This window comes from Lucilia cuprina, chromosome 3 (genome assembly GCF_022045245.1).
Source record: "Lucilia cuprina isolate Lc7/37 chromosome 3, ASM2204524v1, whole genome shotgun sequence".
Taxonomy (NCBI): domain Eukaryota; kingdom Metazoa; phylum Arthropoda; class Insecta; order Diptera; family Calliphoridae; genus Lucilia; species Lucilia cuprina.
In genome coordinates, this window is record NC_060951.1 from 44,154,186 (window position 1) to 44,180,172 (window position 25,987).

The window sequence follows — 25,987 nt, forward strand, 5'->3', positions numbered from 1 at the left end:
TCCATCACTTTTGTCCATTTGCCTTAAGAAACTGATAGAAACTTTCTTCTACGCTGTGATAGAAATAATACATCAGTAGTGCCAGTCAAATGACCGATCAAATGACTGTCACTGTTCTGGTAGGGTTTGCAATCTGACCGTCCACAATAGGAAACTTTTTTTGGGAAACTTTTGATTTGTCAACTTTTTTTGTTTTGTTATTCTTCTCATTCGTACAACAACAAATCAATTCAATTTCAATCAATGCAGTTTCTGAAACAAATGTTTCTATGTGTGGACATAAGGAGAATTCAAAAGAGAATTAAGAAAGAATGTTAAAGAAACTGTTATAATTAAAATGTTCTATAGATTTTTTTTATTTTAAAAGATATATTTTTCATTAAAAAAATTATTCAACAATATCTATAAAAATCAATCCTTTTCCAAACTGGCAACACAAAGTTTATGATCATAAAAAGAACACGTAGCCATATAGAGCGTCTCTTCATTTACGTCCGCATTTAAACACCAATCGGCCCCATAACAAATACTCTTGTGTTCGTAATATTCACCAACTAGTTTCGGTGCAGTCACATCATCCATATCAACCACACTAAAGTTATGATACATGCAGGCAGTCAATATTAAATCTTCCTTTAAAGGGTGAGATTTTAAACGCCATATACCACCGGATAGATTGATTTCTCCCAGCGGTTGTTTCATGGCACGTGTATCAAAAATGCGTAAATTTTCATCATAGCTACCGGTCAATAGAATATGTTCTCGTTTCGGATGACTTAAAAGACAAGTAACACCAGCCATATGGGATTTGTTGAGTAAAACTCGGCTTTCCATGCGTAAATCATAGGCATGTAGAAATGTATCATCTCCACCAGTGTAGACACGATTTTTATCCCACTTATCGAAGGCACATATCCAAGCTTCAAAATTATGGGCCGCCCATGTACGTATATTAGTAAGTTTTCTTTCATCGGACCAGCTTAACAAACTGATGGCACCTTTGGAATCAGAAGCTAAAATATGTTTTATGTTATTTTCTTCAATTTGACCCCAATCTAGAGATAAGGCCAATAGATTATCATCGTCCGAATTTAGATCCAGTGAGTGAAGTAGCTTTAATTTGATATTTTCTAATGCATAAACATCAATTTGTCCCAAAGCATTAGCGGTGGCTAAAAGAGGCAAATCATTTTTACTATTCTTCAACCATTTCATATCGAGTATGGCTGCCGTTTCTAAACGATCCAATTCGTTTAGAGATTTTGTTATACGATCAAATTTATAAAGATATATACGACCCTTGCGTCGACATGGTGGTGGTGCTGCTGCAGAATCCGTTTCTTTGTTTTCTTCCAGTTGATAGGTGCCACAAACAAAGTAATTATTGTAGTCAGTATGCGGACACCATTCTATGGAATCGGCCGAATATTCCGTGTCAATGGTATGTAGAGTTTTTATTTTAAACATTTTTATTTAAAGCTAAAATGAAATTCAAGATATAAAGTTAAATTTTTTTCTATAGGAAAAACTATTATACATAAAATTTTTCTATAAAGAAAACTGTTTTACACAAATTGTCTTATAGATCTGTGATACAGATAACTGTTATGAACACACACAGTGTTTATAGAAAATAATTTTATTAATGAAAAACTTCTATGTATAAATTATTATTTATGAAAAACTGTTATACAAACATTTTGCTAGAGAAAAACATGCAAAAACTATTGTATAGAAATTATTATGAAAAGTTCTTTTAAAAAACTGTTATAAAGACGTTTTTATATAAAAAAAAAACTTTTATAAAAAATTTTTCTACTGAATAAACTGTTCCACAGATTATAAAAGAGTTATACACAAATTTTTCTATAGAAAAGTAAAATACAAAAAAAAAATTCTTTAGAAAATAGTTATATACAAAATCTTTTATAGAAAAATGTTATACACAAATACTTCTATAGAAAAAAGCGTTATACTCTAATTTTTTTCTATCAAAAAACTGTTATACACAAACATTGTGGTAGAACAAACTGTTGTACAGAAATTTTTCTTAAAAAAACTGTTATACACTAATTTTTCTTTAAAAAAAATCGTTTACACTAATGTTTGCTTTAGAAAAAACTGTTATACACAATTTTTTTTTTGGAAAATCTGTTATACACTATGTTTTCTTTAGAAAAAATATGTTATGCTAATTCTTCTTTAGAAAAAACTGTTATACGCTAATACTTCTTTAGAAAAATCTGTTATACACAAAATTTTCTTTAAAAAAATCTGTTATACTCCAATTTTTCTTTAGAAAAAACTGGTAAGCACTAATATTTCTTTAGAAAAATTTGTTATACACTAATTTTTCTTTAGAAAAATCTGTTATACACAAAACTTTTTTTTAGAAAAATCTATGTTACGCTAATTCTTCTTCAGAAAAACTGTTATACACTATGTTTTCTTTAGAAAAAAACTGTTATACACTAATTCTTCTTTAGAAAAAACTGTTGTACGCTAATATTTCTTTATAAAAATCTGTTATACACAATCTTTGTGGTAGAAAAAACTGTTATACACAAACTTTGCTATAGAAAAAACTGTTATACACAATTTTTCCTTGGAAAAATCTGTTATACACCAATTTATCTTTAGAAAAAACTGTTATACATTAATTTTTCTTTAGAAAAATCTGTTATACACAATATTTTTCTTTAGAAAAATCTGTGTTACGCTAATTCTTCTTCAGAAAAAACTGTGTTACGTTAATTCTTCTTCGGAAAAACTGTTATACACTATGTTTTCTTTAGAAAAAAAACTGTTATACACTAATTCTTCTTTAGAAAAAACTGTTGTTCGCTAATATTTCTTTATAAAAATCTGTTATACACAATCTTTGTGGTAGAAAAAACTGTTATACACAAACTTTGCTATAGAAAAAACTGTTATACACAATTTTTTCCTTAGATAAATCTGTTATACACCAATTTATCTTTAGAAAAAACTGTTATACACTGACTATTCTTTAGAAAAATTTGTTATACACAAATTTTTCTTTACAAAAAACTGTTATAAATAATCTTTGTGGTAAAAAAATCTGTTATACGCGAATTTTTCTTTTCAAAAAAAAACTGTTATACACAATCTTTGTGGTAAAAAAACTGTTATATACAAATTTTTCTTTAAAAAAAAATCTGTTATATTTCTTTAGAAAAAACTTTAACAGTGAAAATTCTTTTTATAGAAAATTTTTTTCGAAATTTTCTTTTACATTTTTTTTTACAAAATTTCTTTTTTTAATTAAAAAGTTCCCAAATTTCTCTTTTTTGTTAGAAAGTTCTTAAATTTTCTTTTTTATACAAAACTTTTTCAAAATTTTAATATTTTATCAAAAAAAAAAAAAAAAAAAATTATTTTTAAAGAATTTTTTTTCCGAAAAAATCTGTTTTAAAGAAAATTTTGCGAAATTGTCTACACTTTTATAATTATTTCGTAAATTTGGTCATTCCTAATGTTTATAGAATTGTTTTTTATCTTTTATTACTGTTTTTATTAATTCCCATTGAAAAATACTATTGATTTTTTGTTTTTTACTACTTTAAAAAATTATTGACTTTATTATTACGTTTCTTTTTTTTTTGTTTAGTTTTTAAATCATACATATAATATGTTTTTGTTTTTATAATGTATACAGTATATTAAATTATGAATATATATAATAATATATATATTGTGTTGTTTGTATATATCATTATTATTTATTTAAATATATGTATGTATATGCATGTTGTATGTATATTTTTATATATTTATTTATATAAGTTTTATGTATATATGTATATGTTATGTATACTAATTTTATTTTTTTTTTATATATTTTATTATTATTTATTTTTGTTATTACACAGTAATATTAGCTTAATAGTTATTTTTATGTTTATAATAGTTTTACAATCTTAGGACAATATTATTAATATGTGTGGTTTTTTGATGTTTTATTTTATTTTGTTTTTTATTATTTTATTTTATTTATATAGATATAAGTATATAAATTGTTTTTTTGCTTACTACAAATATTATGTATACTTTCTACATACATTGATTAATTTTTTCAAAAAAATAAAATATATAAAATATTAAAAAAAATCAACCAAACAAATAATTTTTTGTTTTTGTAAAATTAAACACAAAATTTGAAATTAAAGTTAAATAAATTTAAACAAAAGTATAACTATGCATGATGGTATTTATTATTATTATTTTTTTGTTTACTTGTATACTACAAAATTAGTTTTATTAATTATATAAATATATATTTTGTTGCTTGTGTTAAATAATAATAATTATTATTATTTTTTTTATTTTATTTTTAAAATACATTTTTATGTAATGTATGCTTTTGTTGTATTACTACTACTGCATCTAATTGTTATATTTTATGTAGTATTTATGTATTCTATATGTATTTATTAATAGGATTATGATGTTTTGTGTCTATGTGTTTCTTTTCTTTTTGTTTGTTTATTTTTTTTTTTTTTATTAATTATTTTGTTTTTTCAATTATTTTTTATATATTTTTATATATAGGGTGTATGTTTTACTTTTCTTATAGGTCTTGGTTTTATTCTTAACAAATTTTATTTTTATATTTTTTATGATTTCTTTTTGAGAATATTTTTTCCTGTTAAATGTGTAATTTTACTTTATTAATATTTTTTGTGTAACTAAGTTTTTTTTAGTTTAATATGCGTGTGTATTTGTGTGTGAAAGTTTAGATATTGTATAAACGGTTTGTTGCAAGTTTGAAGATTTTATTCCGTATAAAGATCAGTTGTGTAATGATGATTTCTTTTTGATATGTAGACTCATTGCAAACTAAAAATATTCACTTAAAACCATATTTTTTAAAACTTTAAACTAATTTTGCAGATTATTTTAATAGCTTTATCTTTATCTTTATATTGAATATCACTTTACCTATAAACCTATACATATTAAAAAAAAAAAAAACTTCAAAAATCTTTGGAAATTCTAAAATTTAAAAATTTTTGCTTAAAATGTTAAAGTTCGAAGTTGAAAAATATAAGAAATTTGGTCCGAAATAACGATAAAATCATATTTTTATGAATCCTCATGAAATAGAGATTATTTTAATAGTTTTAAAATTTTTTCGAACTTAACATCGAATTTTCGAAATTAATTTCGAATTTTCGAACATCATTTAAAAAGCTTATATTTTGAAACTACATTAAGAATTTTTGAGAAATTCAAAACAAATTTAAAATTTTCCCTTAAAATGTTTAAGTTCGAAGTTGAAAATTACAAAAAATTTATACTCAAATAACATTAAAATCATATTTTTATGAATTATAATGAATTAGTGATTTCGAATTTTTGAAAATCACTTAAAAAGCCCGTATTTTGAAATTACTTTCAGAATTCTTGAGAAATTCAGAAAATTTTGAAATTTTTTCTTAAAATATTTAAGTTCGAAGTTGAAAAATACAAGAAATTTGGACTCAAATTTTCGAAATAAATTTCGAATATTCAAACATCACTTGAAAAACCCATATTTTGAAGTCACTTTAAAAATTCTTCAAAAATTTATAAAAATTTTGAAAATTTTCTTCAAAAAAGTACGAAATTGTAAAAAATATAAATACTCATGGATTGAATATTATTTTTACGAACTTAACAATGAATTTTCGAACTTTACTTTGAAACTACTTTAAAATTTTATGAAAATTTTAAAATTTCTAACTTAGAAATTCTAAGTTTGAAATTGTAATTAAAAAAATTTAACAGAAAAAAAAACCGATGCAATAAATAACAAATTAATCTAAATCTTTAAAATTTTTTCTCAAAAAAGGGGAAAATTGTCCAAAATTGTAACATTTTTCTAAAAAAATAAATAATTTTAGTTTAAAACAAATCGACATACCATTTATAACCCTTAATGATGTAAGTAATAATCATCATTAACAACAAATGATCTTGTAAGATGGTGGTGGAGGTGGTGGTGTTGAGGTGAGGTGATTGATCTTTAAATAATGTTTTTGAATAAAATAGAATTAAAATTATTTTGTTTTCATGACAATTATGGGTTCAAGAATTTTTAACATATCATTATTTTCCGGTTGACCATTATTGTATTCTTTGTTGTTGCCTTTTATGAAATTATTATTGTTGTGGTTGTTGTTGTTCATTTGAAGTAGTATGGGAGTTTGACCTGGAAGTAACATACGTTGTTGTGTTTGCTGATGTTGCATTTGTAACAATTGCTGTTGCTGCTGCTGTTGTTGTTGCTGTGCCTGCTGCTGTTGTTGTTGTTGCGCCTGTTGCTGCTGCTGTAGTTGTTCCTCACTATTTGAAGCACTTTCCTGTGATATACTACCGCCACTAACACTATTATTTCCACCACCATCGTTGGGTTTTGTCTCATAGCCACCATTTGTAGAAGCACCCAGTGACTGTTCATAGATGCCCGATGGAGTAGTGGAGCCACCATTTTCAGATTTAGAGCGAAAATGTGGTGTATGAGTTCGAAGGCGACGCATTCGTGCATATTCGGCTTGTCGTGAGAGACGTATTTTCTTCTCTTCGGGAGTTTCGGTAGCACGTATTTCGGCTCGTTTGAGACGGGCCCGTTCACTTAGTTTCTGTAGACGTACTACTCGTTGTTCGGGTGTTTCGTTAGCTCGCAGTGCTCTCTGATGGGCAGCCATTTTGTCAAGACGTTTGCGTTTCTCATCATCACTTTCGTATTTGAGTTTACCATTGCTGCGTATAATGTTGGGGGAGGAATGTTCTTGTTGTTGTTGCTGCTGCTGTAGGTTTGGTTGCAATATTTGCTGCTGCTGTTGTTGCTGGTTCTGCTGCTGTTGCTGTTGTAATTGTGTGTTTAATTGTTGATATTGTTGACCACGTCCGCGGCGCTGAGTATATTGTGGAGATGCTAGCATTTGATTGATCTCCTGTTCTAGCAAAGCACTCATTTTTTGTTGCTGCTCTTGCTGCTGAAGTACATCGTCCTGCGACGCATCTTTATTTGAGCTAAACAGCTTTCTAGGACGACCGCGGACCGCTTTTGGAAAATCCTGTATTACATGTTGTTGTTGGCTGGCTGTAGACACAATAATTTGGTTGGACAGTCAGGTTGATAGGTTAAGGTCAGGGATGGGGGGAATATATATAGAAAACAGGATTTCAACGAAAAAAACAAACAATAAAGAACAAAATTAATTGCAAAATTATCAATAGGATCCTTTAAGTTTTCTTTTTTCAAATAAATATAAGAAAAAGAAAAACTTATTTTCTCCTACCCGCAGCATTTGTTGGTGGCGAAGATCCAACTGCATTTGTGGCCGTTGAAAAGTGTACTGGCGTAAATGGGGGCGGCACCGTATTCGGCGCTATGCCCAGCTGAAAGCCATTATGATACATAGGATAATAGGCGGCTGTTTGGGTTGGTGTATTTGGCGGGGTTGTTACCGACACTGTTGAGTTGGCTGCAGCTGCCGGAAAAGTCGCCAAATAGGGAAATTGATTGTAGAGCGGTGTTGGGGGATTTTGTATTTGTGGATGTGTAGTTTTTACTTTTGATTCACTTTTTTCATTCTGTGTTCCGGTTGGGACTCCAACAGACCCGCTGTTGTTATTGTTGCTGCTGCTACTGCTGGTCGCTGTATTATTTGTCTGGAAAAAAACATTTGTCCATTTCTTAGACTACTATGGAAGTGGATGTGTTTGTCGTTGAGTGAAGAAAAATCTTAATTACACATACAACAAATAGCAAATGATTTCAAATGAAGAATCATCATCATAAGTCTATTATGTAAATAACAGATTTAGATAGAAAAAATACACAATTTATATTTATTGTTTAGTATTGTAATTGAAAAGTTTCTTTTTTCTTTTGGTTCGTGTATTACATCTATTACAACTGAATAGAGTTTATAGTAAACTGCCTTTTACTCTCTATTTGATTTGTGATCGTAGACATTTGGTTTTTTCTTACATTTTTCTTTAATTTTCCTAAAGGAGCTTTAAGTGAAATATAAATATTAAAAAAAGTTTTCTTATAATATAAACAACATTATGAGTATTTAAAAGATTTAACAATAAAATAAGAAAAAAATATTCAACACAAAATGAAAGAAACATGTTATTAGCACTCACTCACATATTAAAGATTAATCGCCGAAATAACAGCAAGAGCCCATTTTTCAATTGTCAGCAAATCGAGGGGCGCAGATTTTATATTTTATATATCGACAGAAATAAACACAATATTTAGACGAAAAAGGTCGATGAGAAAACAAAAATCAAAGATCATGGCGCAAACTCCAAGTACGGGAATAAAATAGTTAAATCACTGAAAACAAAAAACTAATCTACAAGCCTCAAAAACTTCTGGAGCAGTTTTGAAAAAGAAATCGCATACTATTCCTTGCAGTAACTGAGGCTTTAAGGTGTACGGGGTTTTTATTTGTTGTTTTATAAATATTGGTTAATTTAATTTAGATTCGGTTCCATTTTTAGAGAAATCATTTGCTATTTCTTCGTTCCATTCATCATCATTTTACACAACACACACACATATCATATCATATGAAAAGTAATCGAATTCATTTAGAGTTTTCGTTTTCATGTTGCAGAAACAGAAAACACTGTTAGTTCGACACTATACCAACCTGTTGAAGCTCCGGCTTCTTAGCATACTTATTCTGATATAATTCTAACGAACTCGCGATTGTGCTGAAGTGAGGAACATTAGCTGCTGCTACATTTGGCAGTTTGGCCTTTTGTGAGGCTTCATCGTACAACTGTTGCTGAAAAAGATTCGACGTCTCCGATTCGAGGAGATTTGCAGCTGCCGACTGTTGTTGCGGAGTGCTAAAACGATTCTGTTGATTGTTGGTGGATTGCTGAGATTGCGGCTGCTGTGTTTGGGGTTCCTGCTTGAGGAGGGCAGCACTGCCTGTGCGTAAAGTGGCTGGATTGATGAACATGTTCTGATAGTATTCAATGGGATTGGCTGCCAGGGCTGCAGCTTGCTGATATGATGCTGTTAGCTGTTGTTGGTCATCTTGGGCGCCGCCGGCAGTTTGTCGGGATAGTTCATCGTTTCCAGTTGGCGTGGCTGAGTTTGTTCCAGCTGCTCCCGATGCTGATGTTCCGCCTGCTGCAGTTGAAGGTGGTGCCTGATGGTTTAGATTTAAAGAGTCGTTATTATTACAATTTATTGAAGCGCTTTGCGTCGTATTCGAATTCTGATTCGAATTCGGAGTCTGCGCCGCGCCGTGTTTTATAATTTTTTTCTTTTCTCTGACCTTTCTCGCATACTCATTGAGTTTTTTCAGTCGCTCCTTACGCTGCTCGGGGGATTCACTGGCAATACGCTGCCGGGCTCTGGCTGCCATTTCGGCGAGACGAATTTTCCTTTGCTCCGGTGATTCATTGGCTCGATACATACGCATCCGTTCGGCAAGTTTTTGTAGTCGTTTAGCCCTTTGATCTGGCGATTCCATGGCGCGACGCAGACGCTGCCTTGCGGCGTTACGTACTAAACGCATGGCTCGTTCCATTTCGTTTTCATTCTGACGACGCATTCGATTGGCTTCGGCATTGCGTGCCAGCCGCTTGCGATACTCATCTTCGGTCTCACGATTGCGTCGTTCTCGCATTCTCTCGGCATTGCGTGCCAGACGACGAGCTCGAGCCTCTGGACTTTCGTTCCAACGATGACGGACGGCCGATGAGGTGGACGATGTTACTGACGCCGGACCCAACGAAGTGGTGTTGTTCGCGGTGGTTCCTGCTCCAGTACCACTTGCAGTGCCGCCGCTATTGTTGGTGATGGGCGTGGGTAGGGGTGGTTGTTTAAGGGACAAAGGCTGAGGATAAGTGACCGCTGCGGCCAATTGCAATTGTTGTTGCTGCTGTAGTTGCAATTGATCTTGCTGCTGCTGTTGTTGTTGCTGTTGTTGCTGCTGTTGTGAGGCTAAATGCTGTTGCAATTGCTGCTGCTGCAAATGATGCTGTTGCAGTTGTTGTTGTTGCTGTTGATGCTGCTGTTGGAGTTGTAATTGTTGCAGTTGCTGTTGATGATGCGACAACGGTACCAGCAACGTTGAGGGATGATCGATGAGTAGGCGGGCATTCGAGCCATTGAGAGCTAGCAAATTTGTGGCATATTGTTGATGATGATGTTGTTGTTGCTGATGCTGTAAATGTTGCTGTTCTAATGATGGCTCTACTTTTATCCCATTGGGACCAGATTCCATTATTTTCTACACCGTACACGCACTCACACTATACACAAATGCAATCAGGAACAATTGTTGTTGCTGCAGTTAAATATTGTTGGGTTATTAGCTACTTCTGCTGTTGTTGCTATTATTGCTACTTGCAAGTAGTCAAGCGTAAAAAAATTACGAAGTAACAACAATGATGAAGACAGCGAAGGCAAAGTCAACGAAGAAGAAGATGACGACAATATTGATGAAAGTGGTGCAAGTAATAAAGTTTTCTTCTTTTTATTCCACATTGAAAACAGGAAAAAGTGTTCAACACTTTTTGTAACTCCCCCAGACTTCTTATTTCATTTGTATTTCATACAAAAGTTTTTTAAGAAAATTAAAAAAAAAGAAAATATATACAAAAATTCACTTTATTTTTTGTCTATTTTTATTTTGTTCTCCTTTTTCTGTGGCTTTTCTTTGCTTTTCGTACGATTTTCCACTTACAACCACACTGATGTCACTTTACAATGGTTACAATAACAAAAAACACAAACCATCAGAAAAATAAAATTGCGCTTTCACATCAGTTTCTGACATTTCCCTTTGATTTGTCAGTGTTTTTCTTTCTTTTTTTCGTTTGCTTCTTCTTTTTAGTCTTGCTATTCTCCGTTGTTTGCTGCGAGTTTTTGTATTTTGTTTCTTCGTTTGTCTGTACGTTTTTCGTATTATTTTGTATGTATGTATGTACGAAGTATGTAAGTGTGAGAAAATTCCAATGTCATCTACATGGCATTGGAAATGACCACAAACAGATTTTTTCAACGCTTATATGTATGCCCAACTTCCAATCGATTTTTCACATGATTTTTTCGCTTCTTTTTTTTCTTTAATATAGAAGAGAATTATATTTTTATAAAAAATATATTATTATTTATTTTAAGAATTTCCCTTGTTAATTGTTTATACTTAATAGAATTTGTATAACAACAACGTGTTGTTAAAGTTGCGTTTTTTACGTTTTTTTTGGCTCTCTTTAATGTTTGCCTTATATAGTGCTTTTTGTATTTGTTGTCTCTCCCTTGTAGATTTTTTTATAGTTAAAAAATTAGTTATTTATTGTTTTCTTTCTTGTTTTTTGGTGTTAATTTTATTATCACGTGTTTTATATATAGAAAAATATTATAAACAGTAATTTTTATTTTGTTTTCTTTTAATTAAAAAAATATTATTTTGCACAAATATACGAACACCAACACTCTGTCTCCACACAAAAAATGTAAATAAGTTCTTATTGGAAAGCGGTGTATTTAACGTGAATTGGAAAGAGTATAATAATACACCGAGTGTAAATGGTTAGTAAAATGTTTGGGTTTTTTTTTTGTTTTGGGAATTTGCTAAAAATAAAATACGCGAAGTTTTGGAAAATAAACTAATTTGATATTTATTAATTTAAAACATAATCGAAACTTGTTTAGACTTTTCATTTGTTCCATTTGGACCTTACTTTTTACTTAATGGACCCCTTCGTTTATTGGTATTTGAAGTTTTCAACTTGTTGTTTTCTTGTTAATCGTTTGATTTGACCCATTTTGACCTTTCTTTTTACCCAGTGGACCCTACCGTCTAGTGGTACTTGAAGTTTTCAACTTGTTGTTTCTTGTTAATCGTTTGATTTGACCCATTTTGACCTTTCTTTTTACCCAACAGACCCTTTAGTGGAATTAAAAAGTAATTTTTATTAATAATTACACAGGCCAACAAAGTTTTAAAAAAGAATTTCTCCATTTAGATATCAAGTCATAAAAATTGGCGTTATAGCATCTCGAAGACATTCTTATTTATAAAACTTGTTACGTCGTCTGGTTTAACGTTTATTTGTCTGTATAATTTTTCACTGTGTATTTTTAACCCTTAGTACATTTCAACCCTTTAACCAGTAGATTTTCTTTCAGTGTATTTACTTTCAAACGAAAAACTAGTTTATCATCATCAAATATATATCGGCAATTAAATCATGAAGCTACGTTCAAAATGGCAGACTGATGACTCTACTCTGGAGAGAGTTAAAACAAGATAGATAAAAAATTGTTGATAAAAAGAAACAGAAATACAATGTTTTTTCGAAATTTGAAAATATTAGTTCTTTATGAAAAAATGTCTCGTTTTGTTAAAAACTGTTAATTTTCAAATCTTGAAAATTTAAATAATTAATTTTTAAGAATAAAACATTAAAATGTAATATTTTTTAAAACACTTCAACTTAAATGGAATTTAGAATTATTTTGAAGGGATTTAAAAAAATTACTTTTTGAAAAAATGCTTATTTTGTAAAAAGTTTCAATTTTTCTTAAAAAGTTGAACTTGAAATGTAAATTAAAGATACTTAAGAAAGGGATTTGAAAAGTGAACCTAAGTACTTTTTAAAATATCGTTTCTTTTCTTGTCAAAAAGTACTTTTTGAAAATATGGCTTAAAACACAAAAAAAAACACTATTACTGCCATTATGGCAGTAATGGTACAGAAAAAATGCTTTTATTATGTGTATGTATGTTTGTACGTGCGTATTTCATCAAAAAGGATTAACTTCCAATACACAGCCAGACATACTCATTCCAATGTATAAAACATACACTCACTCTCTCGCTCTCTCTTACTTTTATAATGAACAAATTCAAACCCAGTAGAAATATTTAACAAATGTTATCCCATAGTAATAACCTTTTAAAGTTAATTGTATGTCAAAGTGGGTGGGGGTAAAAATCAATACAATTGTTAGATTTTTTTGGAATGCAAAATTCTTAGATTGCAAAAGATTTTAAGTAATTTAAGTAAAGGAATTTGTTGTAGTAATATTTTTTTAATGAAATGTTTTATTGGTTTGATTTTAAACTTTGACCTTAGGCCAGAATATCAGAGATTTGTTAATAATATCAAATAGTTGCTTATGTCTATTAATTTTTTAATGTTTTACAAATCCTGATGAGTATACAAAAAGATCTCCTAATGCTTTATCGATATCCTAAAGTACAATTATATATAAGAACAACATACAAAAAGGCTACTCGAATTATTATTGTCACCCAGGCCACCCTAAAATCTCACACGATTTTTTCAAACGTAGGTTTGTAAAATGTCTGGTAGAGTTATTGCTGTGTTTCTTCCGAAAGTTAATAGGGTTTGAGGACTTGACCTTAAGTTATGTGAAAGTTCGGAAATAAGTCCAATTTATAATAATTCTAATCATATGAAAAGTTTCGTGATATAGTCCAGGGGTTTGATATTAGAACATTTTAAAGAATGAAGATTATTGTTGACATCCAGACGGTATTGAAATAGCACACGGTCCATTTTAGGATGCAGGACTGTAAAAGGTCCTTTTCGAGAGTTGTTAGCATTATATATGTATGTATAATTAGGATATGATGATCATCCATTTGAAAGCTAATAGGCTAAAGTGATGCTGAAAGAAATAACAAGTAAAGGGCAGAAAATTTTAACGAAAGTACTTATCGGTGACGGTAGGGTATCCAGCTCTATTGATTTACTGAAACATTGTCGCATTGTAGGGTGTATTTTACAGTTTTAACGTTACGATAAGAGAACTTCTTCCCGAAACCCGTTAATTTTTACACAGCACACGACTGTCATCAAGAACACACCCTTTCTGGGGTAATTGGCCAGTGGACCGCCACTAACACATTACAGGGAAAAATAATTCTTTAGCCGAACTGTTTGTTTAAGGAACAAACTTCCTGCAAAACTATTCCGCGTTACTTTCGATGTTGAAAGGTTTAAATCAAATGTCCACAAACACTACTCCTTCCACTCATCCCTTGCACAACTTTTTCTCTAGTTCCAGCTCAATGCACTGCATGAGTAGAGGTCATTCCCTGAGTGCTGAGCGACATTGAGTTAAAACATCCAACTTTCTATAATTATTGTGTGATCTGCAAAAGAATATATATTGCAGCAAAAGTAGGGACAGCCTAATGTCCATTTTTCTAGTTCCAGCGCAATGCACTGTAATAGTAGGGATCATCCCCTGAGTGCTGAGTGACATTTCTATAATCATAGAGTGATCTATGAAAGAATGTATATTGGAATCAAAGTAGGGTCAGTCAAATGTCTATTTTTCTAGATCCACCACAATGCACTGCATGACTAGGGGTCATCCCCTGAGTACTGAGTGACAATGAGTTAAAAAAATCCAACTTTTTTTTTATTATAGAGTGATCTATGAAAGAATGAACCAAAGTAGGGGCAGCCAAATGCCTAAAGACAAAAAATTTTAAAACCAAAATCGAAATTCTGCGACCAAACTAAACTTTCTAAAGAAGTGAGCTGTTTTGAACACGAATCTGCAGGGGCAGTGTTAAAAGCTTTAGCTTAAGATATCTCGAAGATGGGACTAGATATAATAGAGGTTAAAGCTTTTGTTTAAAGTCGACAAATTGTACCTGAAGATTAAAAGATTTTACAAATGAGGTCCAAGCAGGGTTTTTTCTTCCGATTTCTCGAAAACTGTTGCGCTGCTCAAAACCTTTGGAAAAGTATAGCTTGGTCTCAGGGTTTTGATATTTTTTTTTTTTTGCTTAAAGATTAAAAGATTTTTTAAATGAGGTCCAAGCAGGGCTTTTTCTCCCGCTTTCTCGAAAACTGTTGCGCTGCTCAAAACCTTTAGAAAAGTATAGCTTTGTCTTTAGGATTCGACATTTTTCAAAACTTATTGGCCTATATCATTTTAGAGTATTTAAAATTTAAATTAAAATTAATTTTTTATAAATTCTGTTGTTTTCTATAAATTTTTATAACTTTATTAAAAAAACACAATTGTATTTTGTTTTTTTTAAAAATGTGAATGCAACTTTATTCATAATTTTTATTTGTTGTTTTTTTTATTTTTTAGAAAGTGTACAATTACAATATTATTTTTTTAATTATTATTATTTTGTTGTTGTTCTTGTTGTTGTTCAATCAATACAATTTTTTATTTGATTTTTTTTTTGTTTTTGAAATTTCTGGTTTGAAATTAATGTTTACATTATAATTAATTAAAACAATTTTTTTTATTTTTTTGTTTGTTTTCAATTTCTTTAATTTAAAAGTTAATGTTATTTGTTGTTTTACTTTAATATTACTTTAATTGTATTTTTTTTTGTTGTTGTTAAATATATAATTTATTTTATTTTTTTAATTAATTTTGACTAGAACTAAATTATAAAAGAAAACAAACTGTATTATTAATTGAGAAAGAAAACAAAAATTAAAAACTTAAATTATTTTAATTGTTTTTTTTTTTTTTTTTAATTTTATTAATGCAAAAATATTTATATATGTTGTATGTGATTTTTTTTTATATGTATGTTTATTTTTTTTAATTAATTTTGTGTTGGAGTTTTTATTTTCAAAGTTTAAATTTTGATTTTGTTTTTTTTTGTGTGTTAAAACTAAAATGTTTTTAAAATTGTTTATAAATATTTCACCAGAATTTTACTATAATTTTTTTTTAAGACAAGAAAAAAGTAAACTAAACACTTTAAAATAATAAATAATAATAATAACATACACACACTCTCTCTTTAAGCAAATATACAGACACAAATTATTGCTAACGAAAACAAAAATAACAAAGATTTGTTAATTAGTTTATTTAAAATATATTAATGACAATTGGATTTAATAATAATGCATTCGTATCATGCTGCAGTGGTTAAGTTAAAGATCTTTATTTTCTTCTAATTATTTTCGAAAATGTTTAAGTTTGAAATTGTAAAAATTATATTTTTATGAATTCTCTTTATTTAAAGATTAAGGTCGGGTTTTTCAGATAAAGATAATCTACATTCTTAGTTTAAACTTAGTTTAATATATGTTAAGTGTTTTTCAGTAATCTGTAAAGTTACTTAGGGCGAGTTTTTCTGATAAAGATAATCTTCATTCTTTGGTTAAACCTGGTTTAATATATGTTTTGTGTTTTTCAGTTATCAGTAAATTTACTTATTATCTTAGTTTAACTGAGTGTAATTGGCCAATTAAACTCAAGTTATAAGTGAAAAATCACAATTAACAAAAACAATAAAACAATGTTTTAGGAAGAACAAAAACTTAATATTTTAAGTAAATTGCAATTTTGTGATTTGTTTTGTTTTATTTATTATTGTTTTAAATGTTTATTTAACATTTTTCTAAAATTTTCCATTTTACAAAAGTATTGTTTGCAAAAAACAGCTGTTCATTGTTTATATTTTTGAGTGAAAGTTGGCAACACTAACAAAGTTAACCGAACTTAAATCCATTACTGAAAAACACAATCATCGGTTAAAGTTCACCTGAATTTGTTCCGAGTTAAATCTAATAGCTAGTTAAGTCTAGTTTAACTGAGTAGTAAGAAACCCGCCCTAAATCGACCAAAAATTTTTTAAACCAGAGATATCAAACTTTTATTTTATAGTCAATAGATAGGACTTTCAGAAATATGTCCAAAAAACGTCATGTTTCCAAACTTCATGACACAATATCTGGAAAATCTGTTGTGTTAAATAAATTTTGAAAATAATACCAGATTATCGCTGCTCGCTACTCAAAACTTTAGAAAAGTAAACTTGGGCTTCTGGGTTTTGAATTTTCTTAGACCTGTGTTGTTAAAACTTGAAAATTTCTGAAAATTTAGAAATCATTTAAAAAAATTTTTGTAGTTTGAAAATTGATCTCAAATTACTTTTCACATTATTTTGATAACTTAAATTCGAATCTATGAAAAATTTTTAAAATTTATTATAATTTAGAAATTTTTAGTTTGGATTTACTCTGAAACTTTTATTTTCTGAAACTTCATTGAAAATACTTAAATATTTACGAACATTTTCAATATTTTTTAATTTTGAAATTCGAAAATATAAATAAAAACTTAAATATTTATGAACATATTCAAAATTTTTTAATTTCATATTTCAAAATACAACTAAAATCATATTTTTATGAATCATCGAAATCTAAAACGTTTATTTTCTGAAACTTGTTTGAAAATACTTAAATATTTATGAAAATTTTCAAATCATTTACAAAATGTTTTAATTTCGAAATTCGAAAATGTAAAAAAAGAAAATTATATCAAATGCAACTAAAATTATATTTTTAAGAATCCTCCTGATTTAGAGATTATTTTGACAATTTTAAAAATTTTTCGAACATAAGTTCGAATATTCGAAAATTGTTAAAATTTACCATAATTTAGAAATTTTTAGTTTGAATTTACTCTTAAACGTTTACTTTCTGAAACTAAATTAAAAATACTTGAAAATTTATGAAAATTTTCAATATATATATATATTTTTTTAAATTTGAATTTTGAAAATGTTTAATATTTATAATTTTTTAGAAAATTTTAGGTTAAATTTTTCCCTAAAACACTTATTTTTAATAACATGATTAAAATTTCTTTAAATTTGATGAAAATTTTCAAATTATATTCAAAATGTTTTCAAAATCTAAAATTTTATAAAATTTATTGTAAATAAAAGTAAAACTATATTTTTAAGAATCCTCCTGATTTAGAGATTATTTTAACAACTTAAAAAAAAGTTCGAATTTCGAAAATTTATAATTTAGAAAATTTTAAATCATTTTCAAAATTTTTCAACTTTGAAAATCGAAAATGTTATAAAATTGATCTCTAATGAAAGTAAAATTGTACTTTTAAGAAACCTCCTGATTTAGAGATTATTTTGACAATTTTAAAAATTTTTCGAACATAAGTTCGAATTTTCGAAAATTCATAATTTAAAACATTTTAGTTAGAATTTTCCCTAAAACGTTTATTTTAAGTATCATGTTTAAAATATGTTCAAAATTTTATAAAAATTTGTTATGTTCGAAATTCGAAAATGTTATTTAATTGATTTCAAATAAACTTTTAAAAAAAAGTATTTTTAAGTATACTTTTAATTTAGAAACATTCTTTCGAATATAAGTTTGATTCAAACTTATTGAAACAGTTTGAATTTTCGAAAATATTTTAAAAATTATTTTAACTTGAAGAATTTTAGTTCGAATTGACATTGAAACGTTTGATATCAGAAACTAACAAAAAAAACTATTAAGCCACTGTTTTTAAAGTCATTGCTTTTGCATTGATTTAGAACAAAAAAATGTGAAAATAATAAAATTTTCCAATATTTTTTTTTCAACTTTTTCTAATTTCTCTACACTAGCCAAGTGATTAATTTGTTGTTGCTAATGTTTTGTATTGAATATTGTATTTACTTTAAGTTGTTGCTGTTATTGTTGTATCTGTTGCAAAAGGATTGTTTAATAATTTCATTTATTTGTTGTTAAATATTTCTGCTGTTTGTTTGTTGTTCATGTGTAATATAGAATAAAATGTTTGTTTGTTTGTTTATTATTCTTTAGTTATTTTGAGTGTATGTTGTTTTATTTGTAAGTGTTGTAGTTTTGTTTTAAATATTTGTTGTTTTTTATATACTTTTTGTTGTTGTAAAAATTTACATATGTAAATATTATGTTTGTTTTTTTTTGTTAAATTTTTTTTTTATTATTTATTGTGATATTTTTGTGTTTTATTTATACGTTTTATTTTGTTTTTTTCTATATATATATATATATATATATATATATATATATATATATATATATATGTATGTATATATAATTGTAAGCATACATGTATAATGCATGTGTTATAAAAATACTTTTTTTTGTTATATTTTGTGTTTTTTATTTTCTTCTTAAAATTTAAGTTTTTTTTTTATTTAAATTAATTATTAGTTTTTTTTCTTCTTAATTTTTCTTTTCTGATGAGGCAAAGTTTTATTACTTTAAGTTTATTACTTTGCAGTTTATTTTAAATTTTAATATTTTTCATTTGTTTCTTAATAATAGTATATGTTGTGTATATATAATATTTATTTATTTTATTTGTTTTTCACTACATCTACAAATACATACGTACTTCCTTTTTAAACTTTATCTTGATTTTTATTATTATTATTATGTTTTTTACTTTCTTCCTTTTTCCCTCTACTAAGTTTATGAATATGTTCATTTTTGAAGATTTATTTATCTTCATGTTAAGGATTTTTATTTTTTTATTATTTATATGTTTTTTTTTTAACTACCGCTACAACTACAGTTTTATATTTATATATATGTATATTAATTTTGTTTTAGTATTGGGTGTTGCTTAAAAAAAATATATATATTAACATAATTTATTTAATTTATATTAATTACAAAAAGGTAAAGCTTTTTTTAAAATGTAAATAATAATTTTTTAATTAATTTTTTTACATATTTTTACTGTGCGTTTTATAACTTTAAAAAATTAAAAGTTTTTTTAATTAAAAATTTCCAAAAATCTGTTTAAATCTAAAAAAAATTAAAAGCTTTAGAATTCCCATAAAAACTGAAAAATTATTTTTTTTTTAATTTCTAAAAACTTTATCATAATTTAGAGAATTTGAGTTTGAATTTACACTAAAACTTATATTTTTTTTTGAAACTACAGTAAAAATACTTTAAAATTTTAAAAAATTTACAAATTTTTTTTAAGTTAGAAATTCGAAATTTAAAAAAAAAATAACCTCAAATAAAACTCAAATTAAATCCTCTTGATTTAGATTAGATTTTTAAAGATTTAAACATTTTATGAACATACGTCCGAATTTAGCTAAAACTTTTATTTCTTGAAACTACATTGAAAAAAATTGAAACATATTTTAAATTCAAAATTTGAAAATTTAAGAAAATAAGTTAAAATATTAACAATTTTTTGATTTAGAAAATGTTAGTTCGAACTTTCTTTTTTTTTCAACTTGTAAGAAAATAACTTTGAAATTATATTTTTATAAATCCTTCTGGTTTAAAGATTATTTTAACATTAAAAAATTAGAAAGTAAGTTCAAAATTTTTTTAAACTCAGCATGATTTAAACAATTTAGTTGGATTTTTTCTCAGAAAGACTTAGGGCGAAGATAATGAAGATAATCTTCATTTTTTTGGTTAAACCTGGTTTAATATATGTTTCGTGTTTTTCAGTTATCAGTAAAGTTACTTATTATCTTAGTTTAACTGACTGTAATTGGCCAATTAAACTCAAGTTATAAGTGAAAAATCACAATTAACAAAAACAATAAAACAATGTTTGAGGAAGAACAAAAACTTAATATTTTAAGTAAATTGCAATTTTGTGATTTGTTTTGTTTTATTTATTATTGTTTTAAATGTTTATTTAACATTTTTCCAAAATTTTCCATTTTACAAAAGTATTGTTTGCAAAAAACAGCTGTTCATTGTTTATGTTTTTGTGTGAAAAGTTGGTAATACTAATAAAGTTAACTGAACTTAAATCCAAAACTGAAAAACACAATCATCGGTTAAAGACCGCCTAAATTTGTTCCGAGTTTAATCTAACAGCTAGTTAAGCCTAGATTAACTAAGTTGTAAGAAACCCGCCCTTATTTTCTTAAAATTAATTAAAAACTTATAAAAATTTTCAACATTTTGTTTGTTAAAGTTCGAAATTTGAAAATGTACAAAATTTGTTCAGTAAACTTTTGATAAATTATTATGAATAAGTCAGTAAAAGTATTACTGCCTGTTCATCTAAATGCGAACGAAGAAGCAATAACAATTTTTCGAAACTAGAAAATACTTGCAGAGTATAATTCGTAAATACCAGGCGTTTAATTTCATAAATAAGATCTTATTCCGAAGCTAAATTGAATAAAACTTAAAATTTTATGAAAATTTTGAAAAATTATTTTTAAATATCTTTCTCTAGCGAAACTGAAATTCTATGTTTTTTTTTGATCCTCATGATGTAGAGATTATTCAAGTTTAAAAAAAAGTCACAAAACAAGATTTTCAATAATCATTTTATATTATATTTATCATTATCTTTAAAATCATATACATTTAAGCATAGTTTTTAATATGGAAACCTATTCGATCATGTAGACGGCCTTTCAAAGTTATATTTCTTGTGAGTTTTTGGGAAAAAGTGATCATAACAACGTTAACAATCCTTTCATTCACCTAAATTTTGAAATCCTTATAGAAAGTTATAGTTATACCCTTCACATTGGTGAAAATGATTTAGTTCTACAACTGTTAATTTCTATAGCATAATTTTACCACCTGATTCTAAATCCTTATGGATATTGAAGTTTATTAAGCTAGCTTCATTGTTCGGTATGTTCACTACAAATTCCTGAAAGCCCTGGATATCTTCGTTAACATAAATCCTTGAGTACATCGATTAGAAAAACTTTTGAAAAGTTCATTATTAAAAAAAAAAAACAGCAAAAATCGTTCTATAAATAATAGAGATTTGAGCAGAATTTTTAAATAAATATAATGTTTATAAACCCAACTTCCAATCAGATTAGACTACGATTCTTCAATCGTATTATAAAAAGTAATTATTATAACCTTTACTTTCTAGTTAATTCCTAACCATTGCAATTGTTACTTCTAAAGTTATAGATCCAAATTGTTAGCAAAATCTTAAAGTGTTTGTTGTAACAGTTCGACTGTGGTCAATAGTTCTTTCCTGGGGAAAGAAACTTTCGGTTGATAAAGCTGTTGCAGAGTTGTCAATCTTTGGCCGAGTATGATTCGGGTCGTTCCGGAGCGATTATCCATTTGTCGTGGGAACGAAGTGTTTGTTATTGTTGTAACAGGTTGTCTGTAACTGGATGTTTTTCTTAAAAAAAACTTCCGGTTGATACAGCTATTGCTGAGTTGACAATCTTTGGTCGATTGAGAATCGGGTCGTTCTGGAGCGGAGATCCAATTGTCGTGTTAATGGCAAAGGGTTTAATCAAACTTGCTCGATGTATTATTAATAGGATTATGAGAAAAGGCTACGAATTTAATTTTCTAGAATTTTATATATAAAATTTCGTTTCATATACAATATGTATATCAAAGGAAAGCTAAAAGAAACTACCTTTCATTTGATATAGTACACAATTTTTAGGAAACTAACTGCATGTACAAGATTATCTGGCTAATACTGAACAATAATTCCCCGGGAGTTTGCTCTCTTTTACATACTTTATGTATAGAAGAGGAAACAAACTCTCCGGGAATTTATTATTCAGAATAGGACTGTATATCCGAAAATATGTTAAAAAGGAGTTTTATAGGGATCTATTAATATTTCAAATATTTAGACAAAAAAAAATATTTCAAAATTAGGAAAATTTTAAAAATTTAAGAAAATTTTAAAAAATAAAAAAAAACCGTTTTTATTGTTTATTGCTTTTAAATATAATTTAACAAAACAATAACTAATTTGAGCCCTAATTAGAAAAACTTGTATTTTCAAAAAAAATCAATAAATTTCTTTAAGTGTAATATTTTTTTTAAATAAATGATGATAATTACTTTGACATATTCCAAAAACTATTTAAAACGTTTTTTATTGTTTTTTTTACTTTATTAATTATTTTGTAAAGCTTTACCTCTTTGTTAAAAAAAATACTTAAAATGTTGTATCAAATAAAATAATAATAAAAAAAACTAAAAATTAAAAAAGAAATATTTTTTTTATATGATATCAATACAATGATCTTATTAAGAAATGTGTAATTTGTTGTTGTTGTTTTATATATATAAATATTTAGACGTGTAATTTGTGTGTGTGTGTGTTTTTTTCTTATTAAATGGTTAAAAAGGTAAAGGATCAAGAAATTATATATTGTTTTAGTTATTGAATTGTTTAGAGTGGTGTTTTGTTAAACAAAATTAAATTAAATTTTTTAAATAAATCACAAACTAGTAAGAATAGTATACATTAAAAATATAAAGAATTTTTTTTTTATTAATTAAAACAAAATGTTTTTTTTTTATAATATTAAATATTTAAAAAGTATAAAACTAAATAAAATGTTACATAAGTGTAAGATATTTTAAATATATTTTCATATTGAAAAATATTTAAAATAAACACAAACGTACAAATATAGAAAAATAGAATAAAAAATAAAATAGGATTTAATCCTGTTTAAAAAATAATAATAAAAAGTTAAATTAAATGTTTTTTTTTTTTTAAAGTTACATAATACGATTATTATTATAATTAATAAAGAAAACCACAATTAAAACAAACAAAATAAAAGTTATTTGAAAGATAAGAGGTTACAGTGTCTGAAACCCATTTTTAGAAACTTTTTTTTCTTTAAAATAGTTTTTATTTTGTTTGCTATTGTTTGGCTATTGTTGCAATAATAATCTTCTCTTACTCCTTATAAGATCCATATCAAAAATTGTTAAAGTTGTAAAAAAATAGATCCTCTCCTGCTTTTTTTCAAAATGGTGCTTATTTTCCTTAATTTGTTTATTTAATTACTAATGTGCTGTTGGTGTTTTCTTTTTTTATAATAATTTTTTTTTATTTTTAATTCAATTTTTTATTTATTTGTTGAGAGGGGGGGTGTAGAGTAGTAGTAGGTGTAGGTTTGTGTGTTGTGTTTGTGTATATTATATGCTGCCTTCGTCGGGTCTACCTTTTCATAAAGTTTTATTTTACTTTTTTTAATTTAATTTTTAAGTTTTTTTTTTTTTTTTTTTTTTTTTGAAAATAGTTTGTAGAAAAAAAATTGAAAGCTTACGCACCTTTAGCCACCTTTGTAAACAGACACAAACTTACATACACATGCAGGTCGTCATCATCAACATTATCGTTTAATAGTGTCTGTCTTACCAATAATTGGCAAGACAGACAACGATATCAGGCTGTGCTTGTTGATGATAGTTGTCTTTTAGGTTTTATTTTTTCATCATTTTACATTTAATAGCCCTTAAGACGGTCCGCCAACGGTGGCTTAGGTATTTTGGGTTGTTTGGCACGCGCTATACGCATACGCTCAGCTGCCTTGGCCAAACGTTTTTTACGTTCTTCGGGAGTTTCACTGGCACGTCGCAATCGCTGGCGTGCCGCATTTTTCATCAGTCTTAAGGTTCTTTGTACTTCGTTTTCATTCTGACGTCGTATACGATTCGCTTCGGCATTTTTCGCCAGCCGCAAACGATACTCAGCTTCGGACTCTTTGGCGCGTTTCTCGCGCATTCTTGCAGCGTTCCGTTCCAGTCTTCGTTGGCGGGCCTCGGGTGATTCGTTACTACGACGTCGGGCGGCTTTTTGGGCGCGTGTAGACTGCGAGGAGGTGCTGCTGAGCGACTGATGCAACGGATGGGCGTTTGTTGTGTTCGGATTGTTGGCGGACTGTTGTTGTTGCTGCTGCTGGTGCTGGACCTGGTGGTGGAAAGTGTTTTCTAAATTAAGAGCTACTGCGGCAACAACCGTTGAATTGGCGGCAACGACGGCAGCGTTGGTGTTGGCGTTATTGTTGTTGGACGTGGAGGCGGCTGAAGAGGCAGAAGTATTGTTGGCGGCGGCTGCTGCTGAGGCGGAGGATGCGGCTGCTGCTGTTACTGCTGCGGCCGCTGCTGTTACCGTATAATTGTTATAGTCTATGAGTCCCCGATTACTTGGGTAGAGGTGATGCATGGGATTATCATAATTGAGGTATTCCGGTTTGATTAAGAAGGGGTCGCGTGCGGACAGTGGGGCCGTGGGTGAGTTGAGGAAATACAGGCGGCTATGATGATCTGTCGTTATGCTCCCTCCACCTCCCACTCCTGTGGACATCTGTAGTGGTGGATTTGCGATGTTGTATCAATCGCAGCTTTTTTGCAGTTTATTTCTTTTTTTGCCGTTTTGTTTTTTGCCAACTTTTTTTCGTTTGCCCTCCACACACAGAAATTTTCACACTTTATTATTCGCGCTTTTTTTGCGTTTCACACAAAAACTTTTCATTAACACTTAACAAAATCCAAAAAACACTTTGTTTTCGAAGTTTTTTTTAAATAGTAAAGAGGATTTTTCCAAAAAAATTTTACACAAAATTTAACAAAAAAAACTTTGAGTAAACAATAAAAGCGACATAACTAATCAATATGGAAAAAATATTTCCAAAATCTTATTGGAAATTGGGAAAAAGTGCGCAAACGTCATTTCCAATTAAAGTATGAATAATTCCAAGCAAAATTAAAACAGGGTTGTCTCACCGAAAAGTAATAACAAAACAAAGTGAAAATTGTTTTTTTCTATTCAATGCTTGTTATTCAATACACAAATTATTATAGTTAATATTTTTACATAAATTATAGTTTTAATTATGAAATTTTAAAAATTATTATTAATTTTTGGGTTGTTCGTGGCTTTTCTTTGGCAGTACTTTTTACTACAACTGTGTGTGTATGTGTTGTTTCACTCTACACATGTTTTCATTTCCAATTGTCAAATCTTTTTTCTCTTTTGTTTATGTTTTACAAAATCTTATAGAAAAATTCGTATAAGATTTGTTTTATTATATATATGAAATATAATTTACATACCTTTAGTTAATAATGTTTTTATTTGAGTTTAAATTGTGTAGTTGCTTTTAATCTGCTAATTCAGTAAGGTGTTTGTGTAATAAATTTTTAATTTTACTTCCACAAAATGTTTGTGCAATGTACACAAGTATGTTCGATGTGTCAATTGTATGTTTACAAAAATTATTTAGATGTTACCAGATTGTTGGGAAATGACTTCAGGTTTTTTAACAAAATAACGGTAAAAAATTTATGAAATAAACATTTCTAGCTCATCCCTAGCCATCAAACTATAAAAATAGTAGGATAGATTGGAACTATAGATGACTTATAGCAACTCAAAAATGACAAATCA

The 25,987-nt window shown here is 27.8% G+C and overlaps 3 protein-coding genes across 5 annotated transcripts; all 3 read right to left on the minus strand.

Annotated features, from left to right (window-relative positions):
- Positions 1-337: 337 nt before the first annotated feature.
- Positions 338-25,987, minus strand: LOC111681249 (diphthine methyltransferase). The gene is made up of 2 exons (XM_046946163.1): positions 25,654-25,987; positions 338-1,479 (listed from the first exon to the last, which is right to left on the minus strand). The coding sequence occupies exon 2, from the start codon at positions 1,465-1,467 to the stop codon at positions 412-414; it is 1,056 nt and encodes a 351-aa protein (XP_046802119.1). The 5' UTR covers positions 1,468-1,479; positions 25,654-25,987; the 3' UTR covers positions 338-411.
- LOC111681240 (alpha-protein kinase 1) lies at positions 5,924-11,520 on the minus strand. Of its 3 annotated transcripts, none has more exons than XM_046946162.1 (4): positions 11,196-11,520; positions 8,679-11,113; positions 7,308-7,680; positions 5,924-7,108 (listed from the first exon to the last, which is right to left on the minus strand). In XM_046946162.1, the coding sequence occupies exons 2-4, from the start codon at positions 10,269-10,271 to the stop codon at positions 6,063-6,065; spliced, it is 3,012 nt and encodes a 1,003-aa protein (XP_046802118.1). In that variant the 5' UTR covers positions 10,272-11,113; positions 11,196-11,520; the 3' UTR covers positions 5,924-6,062. The 3 variants fall into 3 exon arrangements, with proteins under 3 accessions (XP_046802118.1, XP_023298759.2, XP_023298758.2); XM_023442991.2 differs by having other exon boundaries at positions 8,679-9,188; positions 9,318-11,520; XM_023442990.2 differs by having other exon boundaries at positions 8,679-11,520.
- LOC111680364 (serine/threonine-protein kinase pakD) lies at positions 23,440-25,439 on the minus strand. The gene has a single exon (XM_023441995.2). It carries the CDS (start codon positions 24,902-24,904, stop codon positions 24,044-24,046), a length of 861 nt encoding a protein of 286 aa, XP_023297763.1. The 5' UTR covers positions 24,905-25,439; the 3' UTR covers positions 23,440-24,043.

Bases quoted from the DNA above. Each gene is read 5' to 3' on its own strand.
- LOC111681249 (XM_046946163.1), bottom strand. From the start codon at position 1,467: ATGTTTAAAATAAAAACTCTACATACCATTGACACGGAATATTCGGCC.
- LOC111680364 (XM_023441995.2), bottom strand. From the start codon at position 24,904: ATGTCCACAGGAGTGGGAGGTGGAGGGAGCATAACGACAGATCATCAT.
- LOC111681240 (XM_046946162.1), bottom strand. From the start codon at position 10,271: ATGGAATCTGGTCCCAATGGGATAAAAGTAGAGCCATCATTAGAACAG. The intron at 7,681-8,678 runs GTTGGTATAGTG...GTTTTTTTCCAG, and splicing joins AGAAGCCGGAGCTTCAACAG to ACAAATAATACAGCGACCAG. The intron at 7,109-7,307 runs GTAGGAGAAAAT...TTGTGTCTACAG, and splicing joins GCCACCAACAAATGCTGCGG to CCAGCCAACAACAACATGTA.